Genomic DNA, 18357 nt, shown 5'->3' on the forward strand with positions numbered 1-18357 from the left:
GACATATTGTATTCAATATCAAAATATTTTTTATATATCTCTAATATATTCATTTTTATAATTAGTTACTTTTATTTTTCAAGCTAAAGTAAATAGTTTAATAAAAATCATTTATAATTATTTTCAAGATATAAAAATTCATTTATAATTATCTTCAAAATATAAAATCATTTAGATATTGAATAGTTAAAAGATATTAGATCTTACAATATTGAATAGATATTAGATATGAAAAACAAATTTAATTCAATATCTAAATATTTTTTATTTATTTCCTAAATATATCCTAAATGTAAAATAGAGAACCCAAACCTTAAAAAAAATTTAAAAATTAATTTAACATATTGTAATTGTGTAAAAGAGGGTAAAAATGAAAATGTTTATATGTTAAAAGTAAATATTGTGAAATTTTTTTTTGTTTATATGTTATTTTGAGTATGTAAATTTTAAAGTAAAGAGTAGAAAATTTTGTATAACATTTACTATGTAAAATTTAGAGTAAAGAGTCATATACTCAATATTTTGCATATGATTTTCTAATGAAAGTAGTTGAATTTGATTTTATTGATTTTGTAGTATTTAAATAATCTGATTATGAGATATATATATATATATATATATATATATATATTTTGAAAATAATTATAAATGATTTTTATATCTTGAAAATAATTATAAATGATTTTATATCTTGAAGATAATTATAAATGAATTTTTATATCTTGAAAATAATTATAAATGATTTTTATTAAACTATTTACTTTAGCTTGAAAAATAAAAAATAACTAATTATAAAAATGAATATATTAGAGATATATAAAAAATATTTTGATATTGAATAGAATATTTCTTTTAATCATGAAAACCTATAAATGATTTAGTATAATATATATATATATATATATATATATTTTTAATTTAGAATATTTTTTTTTTGTTAGTGTTGGTCAACGCTGGAGTCAACGTCGGTCTTCGCCAGAATTAATTGACAAGTGTACTGGCATATATATCTATGATATTGACCGTATAACATCATATAGTTTATGCATGTGGTCATGTAATACATATATTTCGTGTAATTAAATGTACAATAATATATTTAGCATATATAATTATGTATTTATCAATACTTCGTGTAGCTAGCTATCTTTTTTCTTTTTTATGCGGAAAGTAATATATTGATAAATATATATATATATATATAAGTACTATCTAAAATGATTATTTACTACAAGTGGACAAATTAAACCTTCTCCCGTTTACTTTTCGTACAGTCAGAATTTTAAACCAATATCGTTAATGATAGTATATTATAATTAAAAATTTAGAAGAGTGTTAATGCTGGATTAGTGGAGAAGCAAGAGCTTTGACTGGTTCAAAATGCGAATATGGATTTCATTTTTATACTATTAATTAGCAAATTACTTTGTTGAGTCATCCATGTTATAAACAAAAAAAGGTATTAAGAGCAAATTATTAGCACATGAGATCAAATTATTTATCTAATTAAAATGTATGATCCAATCCTTTTTTTTTAATGCAATTCAAAGCAGTGTAAGGTTTTGTTTCATTCATGAGTCCATCTTTAATTATAATTTATCTTATTGGTCTAATGATATCCTCCATCTTTAATTATAAGTGAATTACATTGGTTTATCCTCTAATTAAAATGTATAGATCTTATAATTAAAGATGGAGGATATCATTAGACCAATAAGATAATTTCTAACCTTATCTCTTTAAGTGATAATCTTGTTTATGAAATGAGGTTAAGTTAAAGTCTATTAGTTGTGTCTAAAGGGTATCTTCCTGTTTTGCTTTACCTCTGGCAATTTATTTAATAAGTGTTCAATGGTGGACTATGAAACAAGTTTTAAAATAGTATTATGTAGTTTTTTGTCTTCCTGTTATTAAATTAATTAAAAAAATCGGTTTAGCTCATATTGTTAATGTATCTCTCCTTGTGTTTATAATTTACGTTGTTAGACTTTAGAATCTTGACGAATGACGATGATGATATTGACAAGAATTGGTAGTTTGACTTGTATAAATCGAATATATATGAACTAGCTATAGCTGTGTTGTTGTTTGCTAGTGTGTTCGTTTTCCAAATTATCATTAAAACAACATTTATGCACCATAATTAAAGTAATAATAATGTACTCAACTACTCATCCTGGCTTATCGTAAATAAGGTTTGCCTTATCATCACCACGCGACTCCATTTCCTCTATATCCTGCTATTGTTTCTTATTCCACTAATACGCGTATATTGGTCTTGTTATGGTCGTTTGACTGCATATCCTCTCAGTAACATAGACGGTATTTTCACAGTTAGCTAATTGCCACATTCCATTGATTACTCAGTTCTCGAGTAAACCAACAATTCATAGTTAGCTAACTGACAGATGTTGCTCATTTAGCTGTATTAGAGATGTCAAAATGGTTAACTCAACCCAACTCAACTCATTATCCAATGAGTTAAAAGTTAAATGAGTTAATGAGTTGACTCAACTCATTTAACAATTGGGTTGGATCAACTCATGAATCCATTTGGTTAAATGAGTTAGATGAATAATTGGTTAACCCACTACAATATAAATTAATTAATATATAATATAAAATAATAATAATTAATCTTTATCATCTTTTTTACTATCATCATCATTATTACCATCACATAACTTTTAGTGGAAAATTATAGAGGAAAAATCAGATTTTACATTTTCGGCGGGAAAATTGTGGTTTTGAGATTTTGGCGGAAAATTACAGTTACCATTTTTGGCGGGAGATTTACGTTTGCGGGTTTGCGTTTTTGGCGGAAAATTTACAGGTTTGCGTTTTTGGCGAGAAATTTACGGGTTTTCGTTTTTGGCGGGAAATTTACGTTTGCGGGTTTGCGTTTTTAGCGGGAAATTTACAGGTTTGCGTTTTTGGCGAGAAATTTACGGGTTTACGTTTTTGGCGGGAAATTTACGTTTGTGGGTTTGCATTTTTGGCGGAAAATTTACAGGTTTGCGTTTTTGGCAAGAAATTTACGGGTTTGCGTTTTTGGCGGAAAATTTATGGGTTTGCGTTTTTGGCGGGAAATTTTACGGGTTTACGATTTTGGCGGGAAATTTACGGGTTTGCGTTTTTGGCGAGAAATTTATGAGTTTGCATTTTGGTGGGAAAATAGTGGGTTTGAGATTTTGGCGGGAAATTGCGAATTTGAATTTTGGTGAGAAAATTGGGGGTTTGCGTTTTTGGCGTGAAAATTATAAATTCTGAATTTTGGCAAGAAAACTACGGATTTCAATTTTTATCAAAAATTACGGATTTGTGTTTTTGGCGGGAAAATTGCGGGTTTGGGATTTTGGCGGGAAAATTATGATGATGTTGATGATATTAGGTTGATAATGTAGAAATTGATGGGTTAGTGGGTTAACTCATAAACCTATTATAACCAAACTCATTTGACTCATTAACTCATTTAATCATCAACTCATTTAACCCATCAAGTCATTAGGGTTAAAATTTTCAACTCATTAGGGTTTTTGATTTGAGTTGAATTGAGTTAAACCATTAGTCTTGACCCATTTTGACACCGATAAGCTGTATTGGAATTTGGACTTATTTTTTGGATTAGTTTTGTTCATACCACCACCATTTTGCTCCTTTTCACACTTTGCTTAAAGAGTAATTTTTTGTTGTTGTTGTTGTTGTTTATATTCGTTTTCCTTGTTATTTCGAGGTCCTACCCTTTTTAGTTGTTGTTATTAGAGACCTGGATAATTGTGTTATTTTTCCACATGATCGGATTGGTAAGCGCTTAATCACTCCCAACACCCAAATAAACCCATTTAACCAATCTATATTAACCTTTTTGAATTACATTTTGCATTCTAACCTTTTATTTATAAAATTTATATAATTAATTCTTTGACATTTGAATAAATATTAAAATTTGGATTGAATATCTGTAATAAAATCTAACCACAATAACTTATTTTCTTTAATTACGATTTTTTGTGGAAATATCAATACAAAATCACAATCCAATAACACCAATTTTTATAGCCAATACACTAAATATATATATAATATTGCATCATCTATATTAAAAATCAAAGAAATTTAATCAATTATAATATAAAACTATAAAAATTATATATATATATATATATATATATATAAATAAAAGAAAAAAAAACTATTTTGTGGTGTGGTGTACTACAGATTAAATCCTAGTAGATCTAACAACTTTAAAAGATAAAATATAAGTTCTAATTCATAATATGATTAAATAGATCAAATACTCCGATCAAAAGAAATCTACTATCTAACCAAATCCATTCAGTTGACGTCTATTTTGACACCATGCAAACATCTCGAGGCCCAAACCCAACCATCTCACCCGCTTATATATAAGGGCCGACATTGGGTGTCGGCAACAAGAATATCTTAGTTTGCCAGAGAGGGAGAAGATTCATGTGGTGTAGTTTCCAAAAAAAATACGAGAACTAGACAGTACACAGACCCGTGATATCAATTATTTTAGTCTTTGACAATCAGACAAAAGTGAAAACTACCATCGCATGCCTCAAATGAAATGTGAAAACTGATCTCGAATTTTTAGCATCTTCTGGAGCCAAAGGTTCTGTACCAGACCGACGCATCCCAATATGATAAGTTTCACTTCCCTAAGTATTTGGATTTATCTAAAGAAAACTGTACACTTATAATTATGTAGTTTAATTATTAACGTAGGTCCTCTTCTAAAACAAGAAATTACAATTAGAGAGTTTTAGAGTCAAAGTCAAGTTTGTTTGCTTAATTTGATTTTGTTTTTCGCCTATCAATTGTTAAACCGCTAAATATTTTTGTTCATTTGATCATATTGTTTTTTTTTTCAGATTGTTATTATTATCTTTATTTAGACTATAAGTATTCAAATCTCATGGCTTATGTCTTTATTTTTAAGGAAAACAAAAAAAACAATTGACAATCTCATGGCTTTTGTTTTTATTTTTAAGGGGAAAACAAAAAAAAAAACAATTGACAATCACATTCCTTATAAATTCATCAAAACACAAGAAACAACAAAAACTAAAAACAATGTCGACTTTTCAACCCAAAACCTTCACTCATCTATTCATAGCAACACTACTGCTCTCGTCCTGCAACGCAGCCGCAAACACCACAAGGCAACCGTTATTCCCAGCGATTCTAATCTTTGGCGATTCAACAGTTGATACAGGCAACAACAACTACCACGCACAAACGATCTTCAAAGCTAAACACCTTCCTTATGGAATTGATCTCCCAAACCACAAAGCCAGTGGAAGATTCACAAATGGGAAAACCTTCTCCGACATAATCGCAACAAAACTCAACATCAAACAGTTTGTTCCTCCCTTCTTACAACCAAATCTCTCCGACCAAGATATTGTAACCGGAGTCTGTTTTGCATCAGCTGGTGCGGGTTACGATGACCGTACCAGTCTCTCAACTCAAGCGGTTAGTGTCTCGGAACAGCCAAAGATGTTCAAGAGTTACATTGCTCGTCTTAAAAGTATCGTAGGAGACAAGAAAGCTATGGAGATCATAAACAATGCCTTGGTGGTTATAAGTGCAGGTCCTAACGATTTTATCTTGAATTATTACGATATTCCTTCAAGGCGTCTTGAGTTTCCTCACATTTCTGGTTACCAAGACTTTGTGCTTAAGAAGCTTGACAATTTCGTGCGGGTAATGCATTAATTTTTTTAGGGCTTGCTCTTGCTGGTTTAGTTAATTGTAGGCTTTAGGTTCTAACCCGTCTGTGCTAATCTTTTACGGCATGTGTGTAGGAGCTTTACAGTTTAGGTTGCCGAAAATTTATGGTCGGGGGTTTACCTCCAATGGGTTGTTTACCGATTCAAATGACTGCTAAATTCCACAACGCAGTAAGGTTCTGCTTGGAACAAGAGAACCGAGACTCTGTCTTATACAATCAGAAACTTCAGAAGCTATTACCTCAGATCGAAGCATCTCTTAAAGGAAGCAAAATCCTTTACTCCAATGTCTATGACCCAATGATGGACATGATGCAAAACCCTAGCAAATATGGTAAAAAGAAAATCTGTTTCTTGTTCAGTAAGTTACCTCATGTGATAGTAGTACTGAGGACTATAGTTATACTATATGTTCATTAATTGGTAACTAAAACAGGGTTTAAAGAGACGAAGAGAGGATGTTGTGGAACAGGGCATTTGGAGACGAGCTTCATGTGTAATGCTTTTTCTCCAACGTGTAGAAATCACTCGGAGTTTTTGTTCTTTGACTCGATTCATCCCTCGGAAGCTACCTACAATTATATGGCCAATTTACTGGATACTCAAATCCGTGGATGGCTTCAGGCCTAATTCATAACTATATATATGGGCAATCTAATTTTCTGGATATCAACTCGCACTACTAAATCAGTTCAGTTAATTCACTTGTTGAAAAAACGAAAGAAAGTATCAGTTGCGTTAAAAAAAAAAAAAAAAAAAAATCAGGCAATCAAATTAGTAAGGTATATATATCAGGCCAAATATAGAAGAAGAAAAAGTTAACAAAAGCAACAACTAAGAAATATATATAGTTACGCTCGATTCTAATTTCTACGACATAATGGTGAGTCCGTCGTGTTCGTATATTCGTTGTAGCTGTTCCTCATCGATATTGACCGGGATGGGGTGGTGCAAGAGGTGCTTTTGCACCTGTCACATTAGTTTTGAAAAAAACTAGATTTTAATTCGCGGTGTACTGCAGATCTATATTTTTTTTAATTTTTTTATTTTATTTTAAATTTAAGTTTGATTTTTTCTAATTTGTCTAAATTAAATCTTTCATGGACAAATCTCAAATAGTCTAAATCGATCTGCTTTCTCCTTTACTTTATTGTCCGACACCAATTGCTAATAGAATATAAGTAAATTAAAAATAATATAGATTGTAACATGTTATATTTACGTGTAAACAGCATTTAATAAATCACCGGCCATAAGTTAAAAACTATTGGTATGAAATCCAAATATCGGATTTTAGTTTGGTTTAAATTTGGATTATTATGTGTATGTAACATAGATGTATCTACTTTGAGATGAGAAGGGATCATGTCCCATTCCATCCCCTCTCGTCCTATATCCATCATAATTTTTCTGTATTATTGTAACGCTTCGATCGTCACCATTCTTAGTGGGCTCATGTCCACTCCCGGTCCGTGGGCCTATCCATATCCGATGACTGATTTGCTACGTCCGGAAAGCTTTAAAAATTGTTTACCGACCCTAAAAATCACCACATGATCTTTCCCTGTGTTTTGTCTCCACTCACACAGTTCTAACAATCACTTTTTGGAAGGTCACCCATCTTAAAACTACTCCAGCTCAAGCATACTTAACTTTGAAGTTCTCTCAGGATACTTGACCGAAAAAATAACTGTACTTTGGTGACATGGGTGGCTTAAACCTCTCCGCAAACCGGGATGTCACAATGATGAACGTTCTATTTTAAATAATTACTTGTTAGGCAATATTTTTAATAGAGATTGGGTAAAAAATTTAGACGGGATACCCAAATTCTTTTTGAATATTTAATTTTTATTTAGTTATTTGGAATTATCAAAAAAGAATTACAATTTTAACAAACTATCTAACATTTTTTTAAATACTAAAATTCTGAAAGTACCCGTTCCAAAGTGGAGAATTACTTCACAAAATATATAAAGTCTCCATTTGAATATTTAGGACAAGAGGGGATAGAAGGGGACATGATCCCTTCCCATCCCAAAGTAGATACGTCTATGTTACATAAGCATAATAATCCAAATTTAAACCAAACTGAAATCCGATATTTGGATCCCAAAGTAGATACGTCTATGTTACATAAGCATAATAATCCAAATTTAAACCAAACTGAAATCCGATATTTGGATTTCATACCAATAGTATACAAATACTTACATTATATATTTAAAATAATATAATTCTATGAAAATATTTTGCCCGTGTTGTATCACATACGTGCGGGGAAGTTTTCATAAGTTATATTTTTTGTGTATAATTCATATAATTATATTGTTGTTAATAGGTTTGGTTTGTTTCTGTGTTGTGTTCGTAGAAAGTGTTTTTGTAATAACATATTTTTAATTATCGTTTTGGAGAGGTAATGTTTGTGGTTTGTATTGATAATGCATATTGTATATAACCATATCCAAAGAAAGAAATTTAAATGACAAATACGATAAAGAATTAAGTTTTTAACTTATGACCGGTGATTTATTAATTGCTGTTTACACGTAAATATAACATGTTACAATCTATATTATTTTTAACATAAGTTAAAATCTTAATTCTCTATCGTAAATATAACACGTAAATAAAATCATATTTGATTACAAAATAACACTCTTATGACCGGTCATTTATTAAATGCTGTTTAAATATAGAAAGAGTGATTCAAATTAATGATATAGCATTCAAATTAATAATACAATTAATTACAATGACATTGTCTGTAAATAAGTCTGAACTCCAAGCTTTCTTCTAAAAAATGTTGTGAAAATAATAATATAGATTTACAAGGTTTTAGGTCTTCAATACTCCAAAACACCTGTCTATTCTCAAGAAAATTGCCTCACAAAGCTACAATCTACCATATATGGTGGAAGCAGCAGAACAACCTGGTTCACAACCGGCTCTCAATCCCATCGACCACCATCTTCAAGACTCTGGACAGGGAGATCCGAAACATCATTATAACAAGGCTGAAAACGTTTTAGAAACTTGATGAAGCTCTGGTTGTCACTTGTCATGAACTCACTGAAAGTGACTTCTCAAATCGGAATCCTTGTTTTTATTCTTTTCTGTCAAGGTTTCAAAAGCCATAGGCAGTCATTAGAGTGATGCGAAATTTAAAGTATCTTTTAGTGTTGAAGGAGGATTTGGACAAATTTAAAAATATTTCTCCTTTATCTTCCAACATCATAATGATTTCGTTGACCCTCAAATCCGCATTAATTCACTTCAATTCATTGTTCAACCTCCAAATCCAATATCTCCCCAACAACTCATTGAAAATCTCTTTTTGACTTTGTTAAACCTACATAATAGTCAGCATTGCTTTAACAATCCCATTCTAAAAGTCTAACCCTCCACTAAGTCAATCATCATAAATCATAACTAGATTAAATAATAAATAGAGTAATGGTAACAAATTACTAACCAGTAACCATATCACTGAATAAATAACTAAAATTCACATTTATCCGTCAATGACTTCGCTAATCATCATTTTTTTACATGACCCATTCAAATATATGAAACGAGGAATTAATAAGAAGAAAAAAAATATACATATTTTGTAGTAAGAATTTCCCTGTCATTCTCTTTCTCGGTGGTAGTAAGATTAAAAATCCATTCAAAAGACTAAAACAAATCTAAAAACTAATTTTGTTTAGGAAACAAAAAATTACAAAACCAACCCCTCTATTTTCTCAAAATACTACAAAATGTACCAAACTAAAAATTTCTTCAAGCCGAACCAAATACCAAACCGCTCACGCTAGGAGATGCCATCATATTCTCATGCATCGCTGACTGGTTGTGTCGATGCTCTCCTTCGTAAGTCACAATCAACATCGTTGAATCATCCAATGCTCGTTCCACGTGTTTCCTCGCTGGACATCCTCTAAATGTACTACACTTGTAATAACCCCTGAAACCAACAAAAACAACCGTTAGATCTCCTATCACTTTAAGTCAAACAAATCAACGGTGAATATAGCGATGATGGTGTACGATTGTTACCGTGGATGTGGTGAGCCTTTGATCGGTTTTTGTCCGTACTTCCTCCATGAATATTCGTCCGGTGGTATATCGGCGATCTTTGCACTTATCGCCGGTACTCTCACGGTTCTCTTCATACGATTTTTCCGGCTGTTAAAATAAAAAATAATTAATAATCGTAATTAGTTAAAATTCATTTAACGTGCACGTAACTTAGCTAACGTGAACTTGTATCAGGTTTAATGTTTAAAGTCAGAAGTCAAACAAAGACTTTTATAACTTAAAGCTTCGTTTAAGTACATAAAACGACAGCACCACTAACTAGTCATTGTCAGGACTCAGGCGTGCTTTTGGGTTTAAGTTACTGTCGTTGACTTTAACTAAGTACGTTGACCAATTGGTTTAGACTGTACCAAAACCGGTTTAAGAAGTATTAAACCAAATCAATTACTACTAGGCTAGTCAAGCAAATGATTAGTCTAGACCGTACCGAACCGGTTAAGGAAGTATTAAACCAAATCAATTAAACTACTACTAGGCTAGTCAAACCAATCATTAGTTCATTGTGGAGACGTAAACAATACCTTTTCTTGCAGTGGCACTTGCCGTTGCCGGAGCCAGAGATCTTGCCGGAAAAGTCCTCGGAGTGATCATGTTCAAAGCATCTCTTTCTATAAGGAAGACCAGCAAGAGGCGGTTTCGCTGAGGAAGGCAATGGAGCCGCCGGAGCGAGAAAGATGGAAGATCCTTTAGAGACGCTTCCGTCACCGGTGATAGCGGAAGACATGAACGAAGAGTTATTGGATGATACGCTAAAGCTCTCCTTAGCGAACTCAACCACTTCCGAGCTCTTTGTTTTAGCGCCAAACACGCTTGGTCTAGTGAAATCTAACGTCACGCTTTGTTGATTTGACTGAACGAAACTAACCGGAGCAGAGATCTGAATCGGAACCGGAGCAAGAGGCGTTATTTTGGCCGGTGGAGGAGGTAGAGAAGCGGAGGAAGATGAAGGAGGGAGAGGAGGGGAATGAACGGGACCACGTCTAAACCGGGCGTGACCGGTACGGTTAAGAAGAGAGATGACTTTCTTGAACTTAGAAACGGTGAAATCTGTGATTTCAGAGCAGTCAACGTTACGTTCTTCAGGACGGTTAGAGAGGACACGGATCAAGTGTTCCATGCTTTGTAAGCCTTGTGAAGCAGCTTCTTGTATAGCCGTTTGATCTTCCATCTTCGGTATACGCATGATATCAACGGTCATGATGAGACAATATTGAAGATCTGACAAAACAAAATGTGAAGTTTTTTTTTGTTTTTGTTTTGATGAATGAAAGAAAGAGAACGAAAGTGTAATGGGAGAAGAGAGAATGGCGTGATATATGGGGTGATTGGGTGTGACCGGGTGACCGGTTGAGTAGGTCTAGATGGTGGAGTTTAGTCAAATTGTTGTTTCCTTTTTGTTTTGATCCAACGGTTGAGATTAAGTTGAAGACTTCTATGGAATAAAGCAATCAAAGTTTGGTCTCCCTGTTGTGTTTTTGAGGTGTGTAGGGTCCTCTTTTGTGTAAAGCAAGAATTTTATAAATCGTGTCTTTAAAATAAAGGAATCGTTGTGCGTAAACTTGAATTTGGAAAAATATGTTCAAGGCAATTTTTTTAAAAAAAAGTCAAATAAAAAACGTTATGTTAAAAAGTATAGTTAAAGAAAAACTATACTTTTTTCTCATATCTATTTTACTTTTATCAGCTATGTTTATGTCTTCAAGTTCAAGTCAACATATTTAAAATTAAAGGTAATGAATTGTTTTTTATTTGTATGAACAATGGGGCTGGATTTTAGCTGTGACAGAAAAAATAAATAAATCAAATAATATTGAAATGGAGATTTTGACTTTTTATTTTGTATTTTATTTAGTTTTGAATTCAGACAAGGTTTTAGGCGTTATTCATGTTCTTTTTTTTTCTAAGTTTTGTTTTTGTATACTTTTATTGTATCAACACATACAACTTGTCAAATATTACATGCACACACATACAAAACAATCATGTTTGCAGCAGGCTATATTATTTCAATGTGTTTCTAGAATTATTACTATTTGTAGAGCATTGACAAAATAAATATATGAACAATATGCATGTTAGAAGTGATCACAAATCATATATATAATAAACATTTGACTCGGACTTCCTTTTTACATTTGTTCAACTACAATATATTAATGATGGTTGCCTAGTTCTTTTTATAATAGTAATTAGAAAATTTGCATAGGTGTATTATTTACATCTAACCTCATATATCATAGGCTTCTAGAAAACGTCTTGACTGAGAAATTAGTAAAAGAAAAACAAATCCTTTCTTGACTTTTAAATAACCTAATTAATAATCTACACAAATTGTGGAATAATTAAGAATCACTAATGGAGATTAAAGGTTATAGTAACAGCGACAATCGTTGACAATATCTTAATTAGTATAGTCTACAAGTCTTTAGTTGAGAACAGCAATAAAAGAATAACGACAAAGTAGGAAAACAAAAGCTGACTATTTTATTTTTAAAAAACAAACAAATCAAAATAAAAGTGATCACATGGACCCAATTCTTTTTTTTTTAAACACACAGAAACAGAAGTATTGACCACCTCGGTAACCGGGTGATTCCGATTAAGTATTATCTGGACCGTTGATTACCAAAAGTTTGATCCAACGGTGGATCTGTGAACTGTGGAGTTGACCCTTTGCTATATTATTATTCTCTTTTAACTTTTAATTGTTTTTGAGAACCTAAACAAACACTCTACCACGTTCCGACACATGGCATTTTTGGCTGACTCATAAATTGTCATCTGTCCACAAGCCTTTTTTTTCTTAAAAAAAAATAGGAACCAATAACAATTGAATTAGAAATTTTTTAATGAAATAAAATAGAAAGGCGACGCATTTTCTTTTCCTTTTCTCCGAATTCGCTCTAGCCGTTGTCCAAAGACTAAATCTCCGTCTGTCCTCTCCAATGACCGGTGCTTCTCGCCGTAGCTGTGAGAGGGCCCCCGTAGCTCTGTAGTTCGTTTGTTTGCTTCTGTTTGTGTCGTCTTGGCTAGATCTGGCGGATCGATGGTGTGGTTAGTGTGCTCAGCAAATGAGATGGTCTTCACAGCAAGGTCTGCTCGACGGTCTTTTGAGCGTCTGTTCGTCCTCCTCTGACGGTTTTTCAGGAGAAACCTATGTTGCCTTGGTCAGATCCGGCGTGGTCCTGATCTCTTAGGTAATGTTTCTCATATCTGTGGCCATGGGTTTTTGTTGTCTCCTGTTTGAGTAAGCTGATTTTCCCGTCCTTCTCTTGTACCGTTTTAGCTAGGGTTATAGTGTTGTTTGCAGTCTTGTTTGAACCTTCGTTTGGGAACCTTTTTGGAGGATTCATGGTCTGATTTGTGCTTGCGTTGAGGAAGCGGTTAGAGCAGTCATCTCTAGGAGGGTTTCTGATTACAAGTAAAGTTGATGATGTCGGATCTTAGATCAACGGTTGGTTTGAAGAATAATTGCCATTGGGGTTTGCTTGTTCCTATCTTAGATCTTGTTGCTGGTCTTGTGCTTATTTTCATTTTTAAGCCGCATGTTTGGAATGGTGTTGTTAGCTCAAGCCATTGCATTTTCTCCCAGTCCTTGTCTCCATGTTTCAGCCAGTGGTTCCTTTTAGGCTCGGCTCCTTTCTTAGCAGAAGTTTCGTTCTTAGTATTTGGTTAGTAGTCTTCAAAGCTTGCAGTGATTTCTTGTCCTTGGTGTTTGCAGTGTGTGTTAACTTTGAGAAGTTGTGCTTTGCTCCTTGTCCCCGCTTTCATGATCTGTTTAGATATGATCGCCTTTTGAAGGATTCTAGTTAGACGTAATGAGACGCATCAGTCGTCGTCGTCGCATCTGGGAGTTTGTTTGAGTCTCTATGAACTTCTATGAGTGCTCTTTGCTTGCCGGGTTATGATGTCTTTGGTTCTAGAGAGATTGGCTCTCAAGGAGAAAATAGTTGTTATCTACGGATTGGCTGTGGGTGGCCATGATAAATCGCATGCGCAAGTGGTTCAGAAGAAGAAGTTTCTCTGCTATCTTGGTTCTACCTTTTTTTAAGGTTGTTGCCTTGTTATCTCTGTTTATAGCTTAAGGAGTTGTCCTCTCTCGATTGGTTTTGATATTATCTGTCTCCTTTGATGTCATTGTATCATTTAGCTTTTTGTAGTTGTTGTTGCTTCTCTTTCATAGGATGTTTAGACTCTAGGGATATCAATTTTTTCCGCCAGCTTAAGACTCCGGGGATATATCTTTCATCCGCCGGCATATGGTTGTATTTCACAAGGTTTCACTTTAATAATATTAATAATATCAGATGACAAAAAAAAAATTGAATTAGGAGTGTAGGAAATTAAAATGATTATAAAAGAGCAAATTTGAAGCTTTATTCCATCTTGGAGAGATATTTTAAGTATATTTCCTCAACTTTTTTTCCCTTAACTGGTAAATTTTTACCATGCTTATAAAAATGTTATGTCTATTGTTACTGATCACTAAAGCAGAAAAAATGAATATTGCATCAATGCTTTCTTGTTGTTTCTAGTCTTCTTGGTTATGGTTCTAATTATGTCACTAGTTAAAGCTGCTAAATACACATACATAAGCTAAATCATTCCAATATATTGTACACCCTCCAATTTTTTTAGCTGTTATTTTAAAGTTAAATTTTTATTCTATATTACTTATCGTTTTATATTTAGGATACAACTTTTTGAATCAAATTTCTAACTTTATTTCTAATTTTTTAGCTAATTAATTATTTATAGCAAGTGAAATAGTATATTAATTAAAAATAAAACAGAAAATTTAATTATTTTTTAATATGTGTAAAATTGTCTAAAACGACAAATAATATATTTTTTAAAAATCTTATCTTTACATATGGATTTTGAGTATAATTAATAATTTTATATTTTACTTTAATCACACAGATTAAGGTTAAAACATGTTACCATTAACTGAAATGAAAAAAACAAAAAATTGGGTATGGACATATATTTTAAAAACTTTGGTTTATTTTTTCGTTGTTTACTTTTATATTTCAGTTATCTTAACTTAAAGATTCTAAAATTTTACTTCGAAGAAAAAATCAACTAACTAATTAGAATCATTCTTAATTAGTTGTATTCTTTTAAGCCAAGAATACTATTTAAATATGTATATGTATATTACGTGTTATGTGTGCAAAACAGACCTCAAGAATGTGTAATTAAAACATTTTTAAGCGTTTGTCAACGGAATGCATTATAAATTAGAGACATGGGAATCGTTGACCTAACCGACTAATCTATGATTGTCGTGCACGTCTGCTTATATTTTTAAAACCATTTTTATTGTTTTCATTTCTGATTTATAAACTTTTACATCCTTTTTTTTTTCTTTTCGAAAACGGTTTTTGACGTCCTCTCAAGAATTTATAAAATTAAATCTAAAATTACAAAAAATGTCTCTGCTATAGTTTCATGCTATTTAGTAATTGGAGCTTGAACCATACTTAAAAATGTTCTAAGCATTTATTTTTCTGTAGAAGGATTACAAAAATAAAATTCCGATATATTAACCAAACCAGTGGAAAGAAATACTGGCGTATTTGAATCGTTTTCAGGTAAAGAGACACATGTTGGTTAATTTGCATGTTCTATTGTATTGCATCTATCAATTAATACGGTTCAAACGAAGCTTCATTTTCTTTTTTTTCTTAAATTATACGTGTTCCAACCACTATGTGTTTTTATAATGGTACGGGCGATATTAAATAGTATACTATATGTCGAGTTGAAAGTTTAATTATTAGTTATTGGATGAAAGAAAAATGTAGATATTTCTTTAACACTAAACAATATAGAAGCCATTAACCATGATGTATGATAATTATTGCTACATTCGAGAAGAATTGGCTTTATTCATGCCAAAGATACGGAAAAAAAGATTTGGTCTTCCTTTAAGCTTGTAGAAGTCAATGTAACAAACCTCTGCGAGATAATAAATAATTTATTAACATCTACGAGGGAGATAAGTAACAGTTTGCGCTTTAATGTTAACAACATAAATCATCTAAATTGAAATCTGCATGATATATTACTGACAAGTAAATGTTTGATATTTGCATACACAATATCGATACGTGACAATAATTTGCCTCTGGCATATTTGATTATATAATAATCAAGTTTTGTTGAGTCCAACTGTCCAAGTATTATATCGTAATATACAGTTTAATTAAGTAATATTTGTAAATTGTATGATCTAATTAAGTTGTGTGTTCGTATTCAGTTTTACTTATAGCGGCGGGAATCTATATGGTTGAAAAGTAAAATGAAGATTTGACCTATATAGGCGTCTTAAGATCATATAAGAATGTAAAATTAGTATTCTTCAAAGCATTGGACCGGGTAATAATTATGTAATTAGAATCTCAGTTTTAAATTGGAACTCAGGTAGATTGTTGTTAGTCTTCAAAACAAAGACTTAAACAATTTTTTTTTTTTGTATTTAAAAGGTTTTACTATATGGATTTATACACTTGTAGACCACCATCTTGAAAGTTTTTAAAATTATAGAGTAACTTCGCAAAGAACTAAAAGACTCATGAAAGTTATTAAAATTGGATCAACTATTTCTATAATTTTTTACACTCCCAGTCCCCAGACAATATTTTTTTACACTAGTTTTGTGTTAGTATATAAAAAAAAATTTAACCCTGAAAAGTTGAAAGCTTCAGCATCTACAATGTTAGATTTTATAATTACTTTAATACTAATTAATTTATATTAAATGAACTCTTCTGCATCATATCTTCCATATATTTTTAATAATTTAGATATTTTCTGAGACCATTTTTTTTCTTTGTTTGAACATATAATATGTATCATGTAATCTATTTACTCTGTACTTATTCCAAGCTAATAACATTTATTTATCTGATATTTTTGATATGTTTAATCCACACCATCTTTTCCGTTTACACCATTCAAATCAGTAATTGAATCAATTTGTTGGCACGTGAAAGTAAAAGGGTATTCATCTGGTTACTTGACTTTTCCTGCAAAATGAACTTAAAATAATGCCCCAAGCCACTGGTCGTATCACGTAAGATGATTTGGTTGAGGATTTGATTCTTTTGGTTCGACCAATACATAAAACATTCACCATTTCTTTATATTTGTCATTCTTATCTGCACACAATATCATATTTCCTTCAAATCCACACCTAACTTATCTTATCGTGGCTTTAACAAATAACAAACTAATAATATTGTCAGTGCCAAATAATATATATCATCTAGTATTATTGTGTCATATGCCATCTGAGTCAACCCGTTCTACTTGGGGGGGTTGTTTGTTTTATCCGAGGATCAAGTTTTGAAACTAAGATTAATGTTTACTATTGCTATTTTGCACCAGGAATTCTAGAAACTGTCTTTTTCTCTTTTTTGGGTCAAGGAAAGAGTTACAAAGAGGAACATGACTCTTATCATTTCGTTTAAATTGGATTTTTTTTTGTTGTATTTTCATTCTGTATAATAAAAATTGTTTTTTTTTTTTTTTTTTTTTTTGTAAAATTATATTAGAAAGTCACAAATTATTGTGTGGCTAGTTCAGCATGTAGTCATGAAATTTTGGTTGTAGCCGTAAAAAATACTTTCGACTATGTTTCAAAGTTATAAGCGGGGTAATAAGGTAAGATGACTATTTTGAAGTTGTTTGTAAAAGTGAGATTGATGATCTCTCGTCCAGTATTTACACGCATAATCAAACTTTGATGAGTTTGTGTATTTATATTTTTATCACTTTGCATGCTCTAGTGCTCTAACTAATTGTCTCACACATTGGGTATATCTTATGATGCTTATCTCAGTTGTAAGCATTTGATTTGAAAATGAAAAATTTATTTGACAAAAAAAGATACATGCAAAAACAGATACTTTTTACTTAGTAACATAGGCACTTAATTAAAAGAATATGTATTAGTTGCTAATATGTAATATCTTGGTCTACGTTCTGATCAGGCAGTATAGAGCTTCCGTCCACTTCCATGGCGGAGGACTCTTTTACATGGTTGATTCAAGGCCATCCAGCTGGAAACTATTACTCCAGCAAAACGTGGGAGGTTTTAAGACCAAGAGATGTTGAAAAAGACTGGGCTAAGCTGGTCTGGTTTAAAGGTGCTACGGCAAAGCATGCCTTCAATTTTTGGATTGCAAATCTGGACAGGCTACCAACTATGTCTCTCGCCTCATGGGCAGAGCCGTGGCTATGTAGTAAAAAAAGAAACATTCGCTTCCTGCCATTATTTTGGAAAAAAAATTGAAGGCCCTAATTTTTCCAAAAGTTTATTATGTATATTTAGGTTCAAATTAAAAAATATTATATGTTGTAAAAGAAAGAAGCGAGCAACGATGATTTTGAAAAAAAAAGACTAACAATCACATGATCTTTTACAAAATCGTAATGCTTTTATCAATTTATGCTAAATGTTTACAAAATTGAAGCACATGATCTTTTTAG

General features: G+C 31.8%; 2 protein-coding genes across 3 annotated transcripts; one reads left to right on the forward strand and one right to left on the reverse strand.

Moving 5' to 3' along the window:
• Positions 1-4552: 4552 nt before the first annotated feature.
• On the forward strand, positions 4553-6420 carry LOC104702977 (GDSL esterase/lipase At2g24560-like). Its single transcript, XM_010418910.3, has 3 exons — positions 4553-5730; positions 5832-6090; positions 6193-6420. Exons 1-3 carry the CDS (start codon positions 5098-5100, stop codon positions 6384-6386), a joined length of 1086 nt encoding a protein of 361 aa, XP_010417212.2. The 5' UTR covers positions 4553-5097; the 3' UTR covers positions 6387-6420.
• Positions 6421-9365: 2945 nt separating this feature from the next.
• Positions 9366-11323, reverse strand: LOC104702978 (putative WRKY transcription factor 17). Of its 2 annotated transcripts, XM_010418911.2 has the most exons (3): positions 10379-11323; positions 9816-9944; positions 9366-9723 (listed from the first exon to the last, which is right to left on the reverse strand). In XM_010418911.2, exons 1-3 carry the CDS (start codon positions 11053-11055, stop codon positions 9540-9542), a joined length of 990 nt encoding a protein of 329 aa, XP_010417213.2. In that variant the 5' UTR covers positions 11056-11323; the 3' UTR covers positions 9366-9539. The 2 variants fall into 2 exon arrangements, with proteins under 2 accessions (XP_010417213.2, XP_087315806.1); XM_087459680.1 differs by lacking the exon at positions 9366-9723 and having other exon boundaries at positions 9812-9944; positions 10379-11152.
• Positions 11324-18357: the final 7034 nt, after the last annotated feature.

Source organism: Camelina sativa, chromosome 7 (assembly GCF_030686135.1).
Source record: "Camelina sativa cultivar CO46 ecotype springtype chromosome 7, ASM3068613v1".
Lineage (NCBI taxonomy): Eukaryota > Viridiplantae > Streptophyta > Magnoliopsida > Brassicales > Brassicaceae > Camelina > Camelina sativa.

What these genes read in the sequence shown, in the direction of transcription:
- LOC104702977 (XM_010418910.3), top strand. Translation starts at nt 5,098, where the DNA reads ATGTCGACTTTTCAACCCAAAACCTTCACTCATCTATTCATAGCAACA. An exon ending in AGCTTGACAATTTCGTGCGG is followed by an intron (nt 5,731 to 5,831) that starts GTAATGCATTAA and finishes GCATGTGTGTAG; the next exon opens with GAGCTTTACAGTTTAGGTTG. An exon ending in GCAAAACCCTAGCAAATATG is followed by an intron (nt 6,091 to 6,192) that starts GTAAAAAGAAAA and finishes TAACTAAAACAG; the next exon opens with GGTTTAAAGAGACGAAGAGA.
- LOC104702978 (XM_010418911.2), bottom strand. Translation starts at nt 11,055, where the DNA reads ATGACCGTTGATATCATGCGTATACCGAAGATGGAAGATCAAACGGCT. An exon ending in AAGTGCCACTGCAAGAAAAG is followed by an intron (nt 9,945 to 10,378) that starts GTATTGTTTACG and finishes TTATTTTAACAG; the next exon opens with CCGGAAAAATCGTATGAAGA. An exon ending in AAAGGCTCACCACATCCACG is followed by an intron (nt 9,724 to 9,815) that starts GTAACAATCGTA and finishes TGTTGGTTTCAG; the next exon opens with GGGTTATTACAAGTGTAGTA.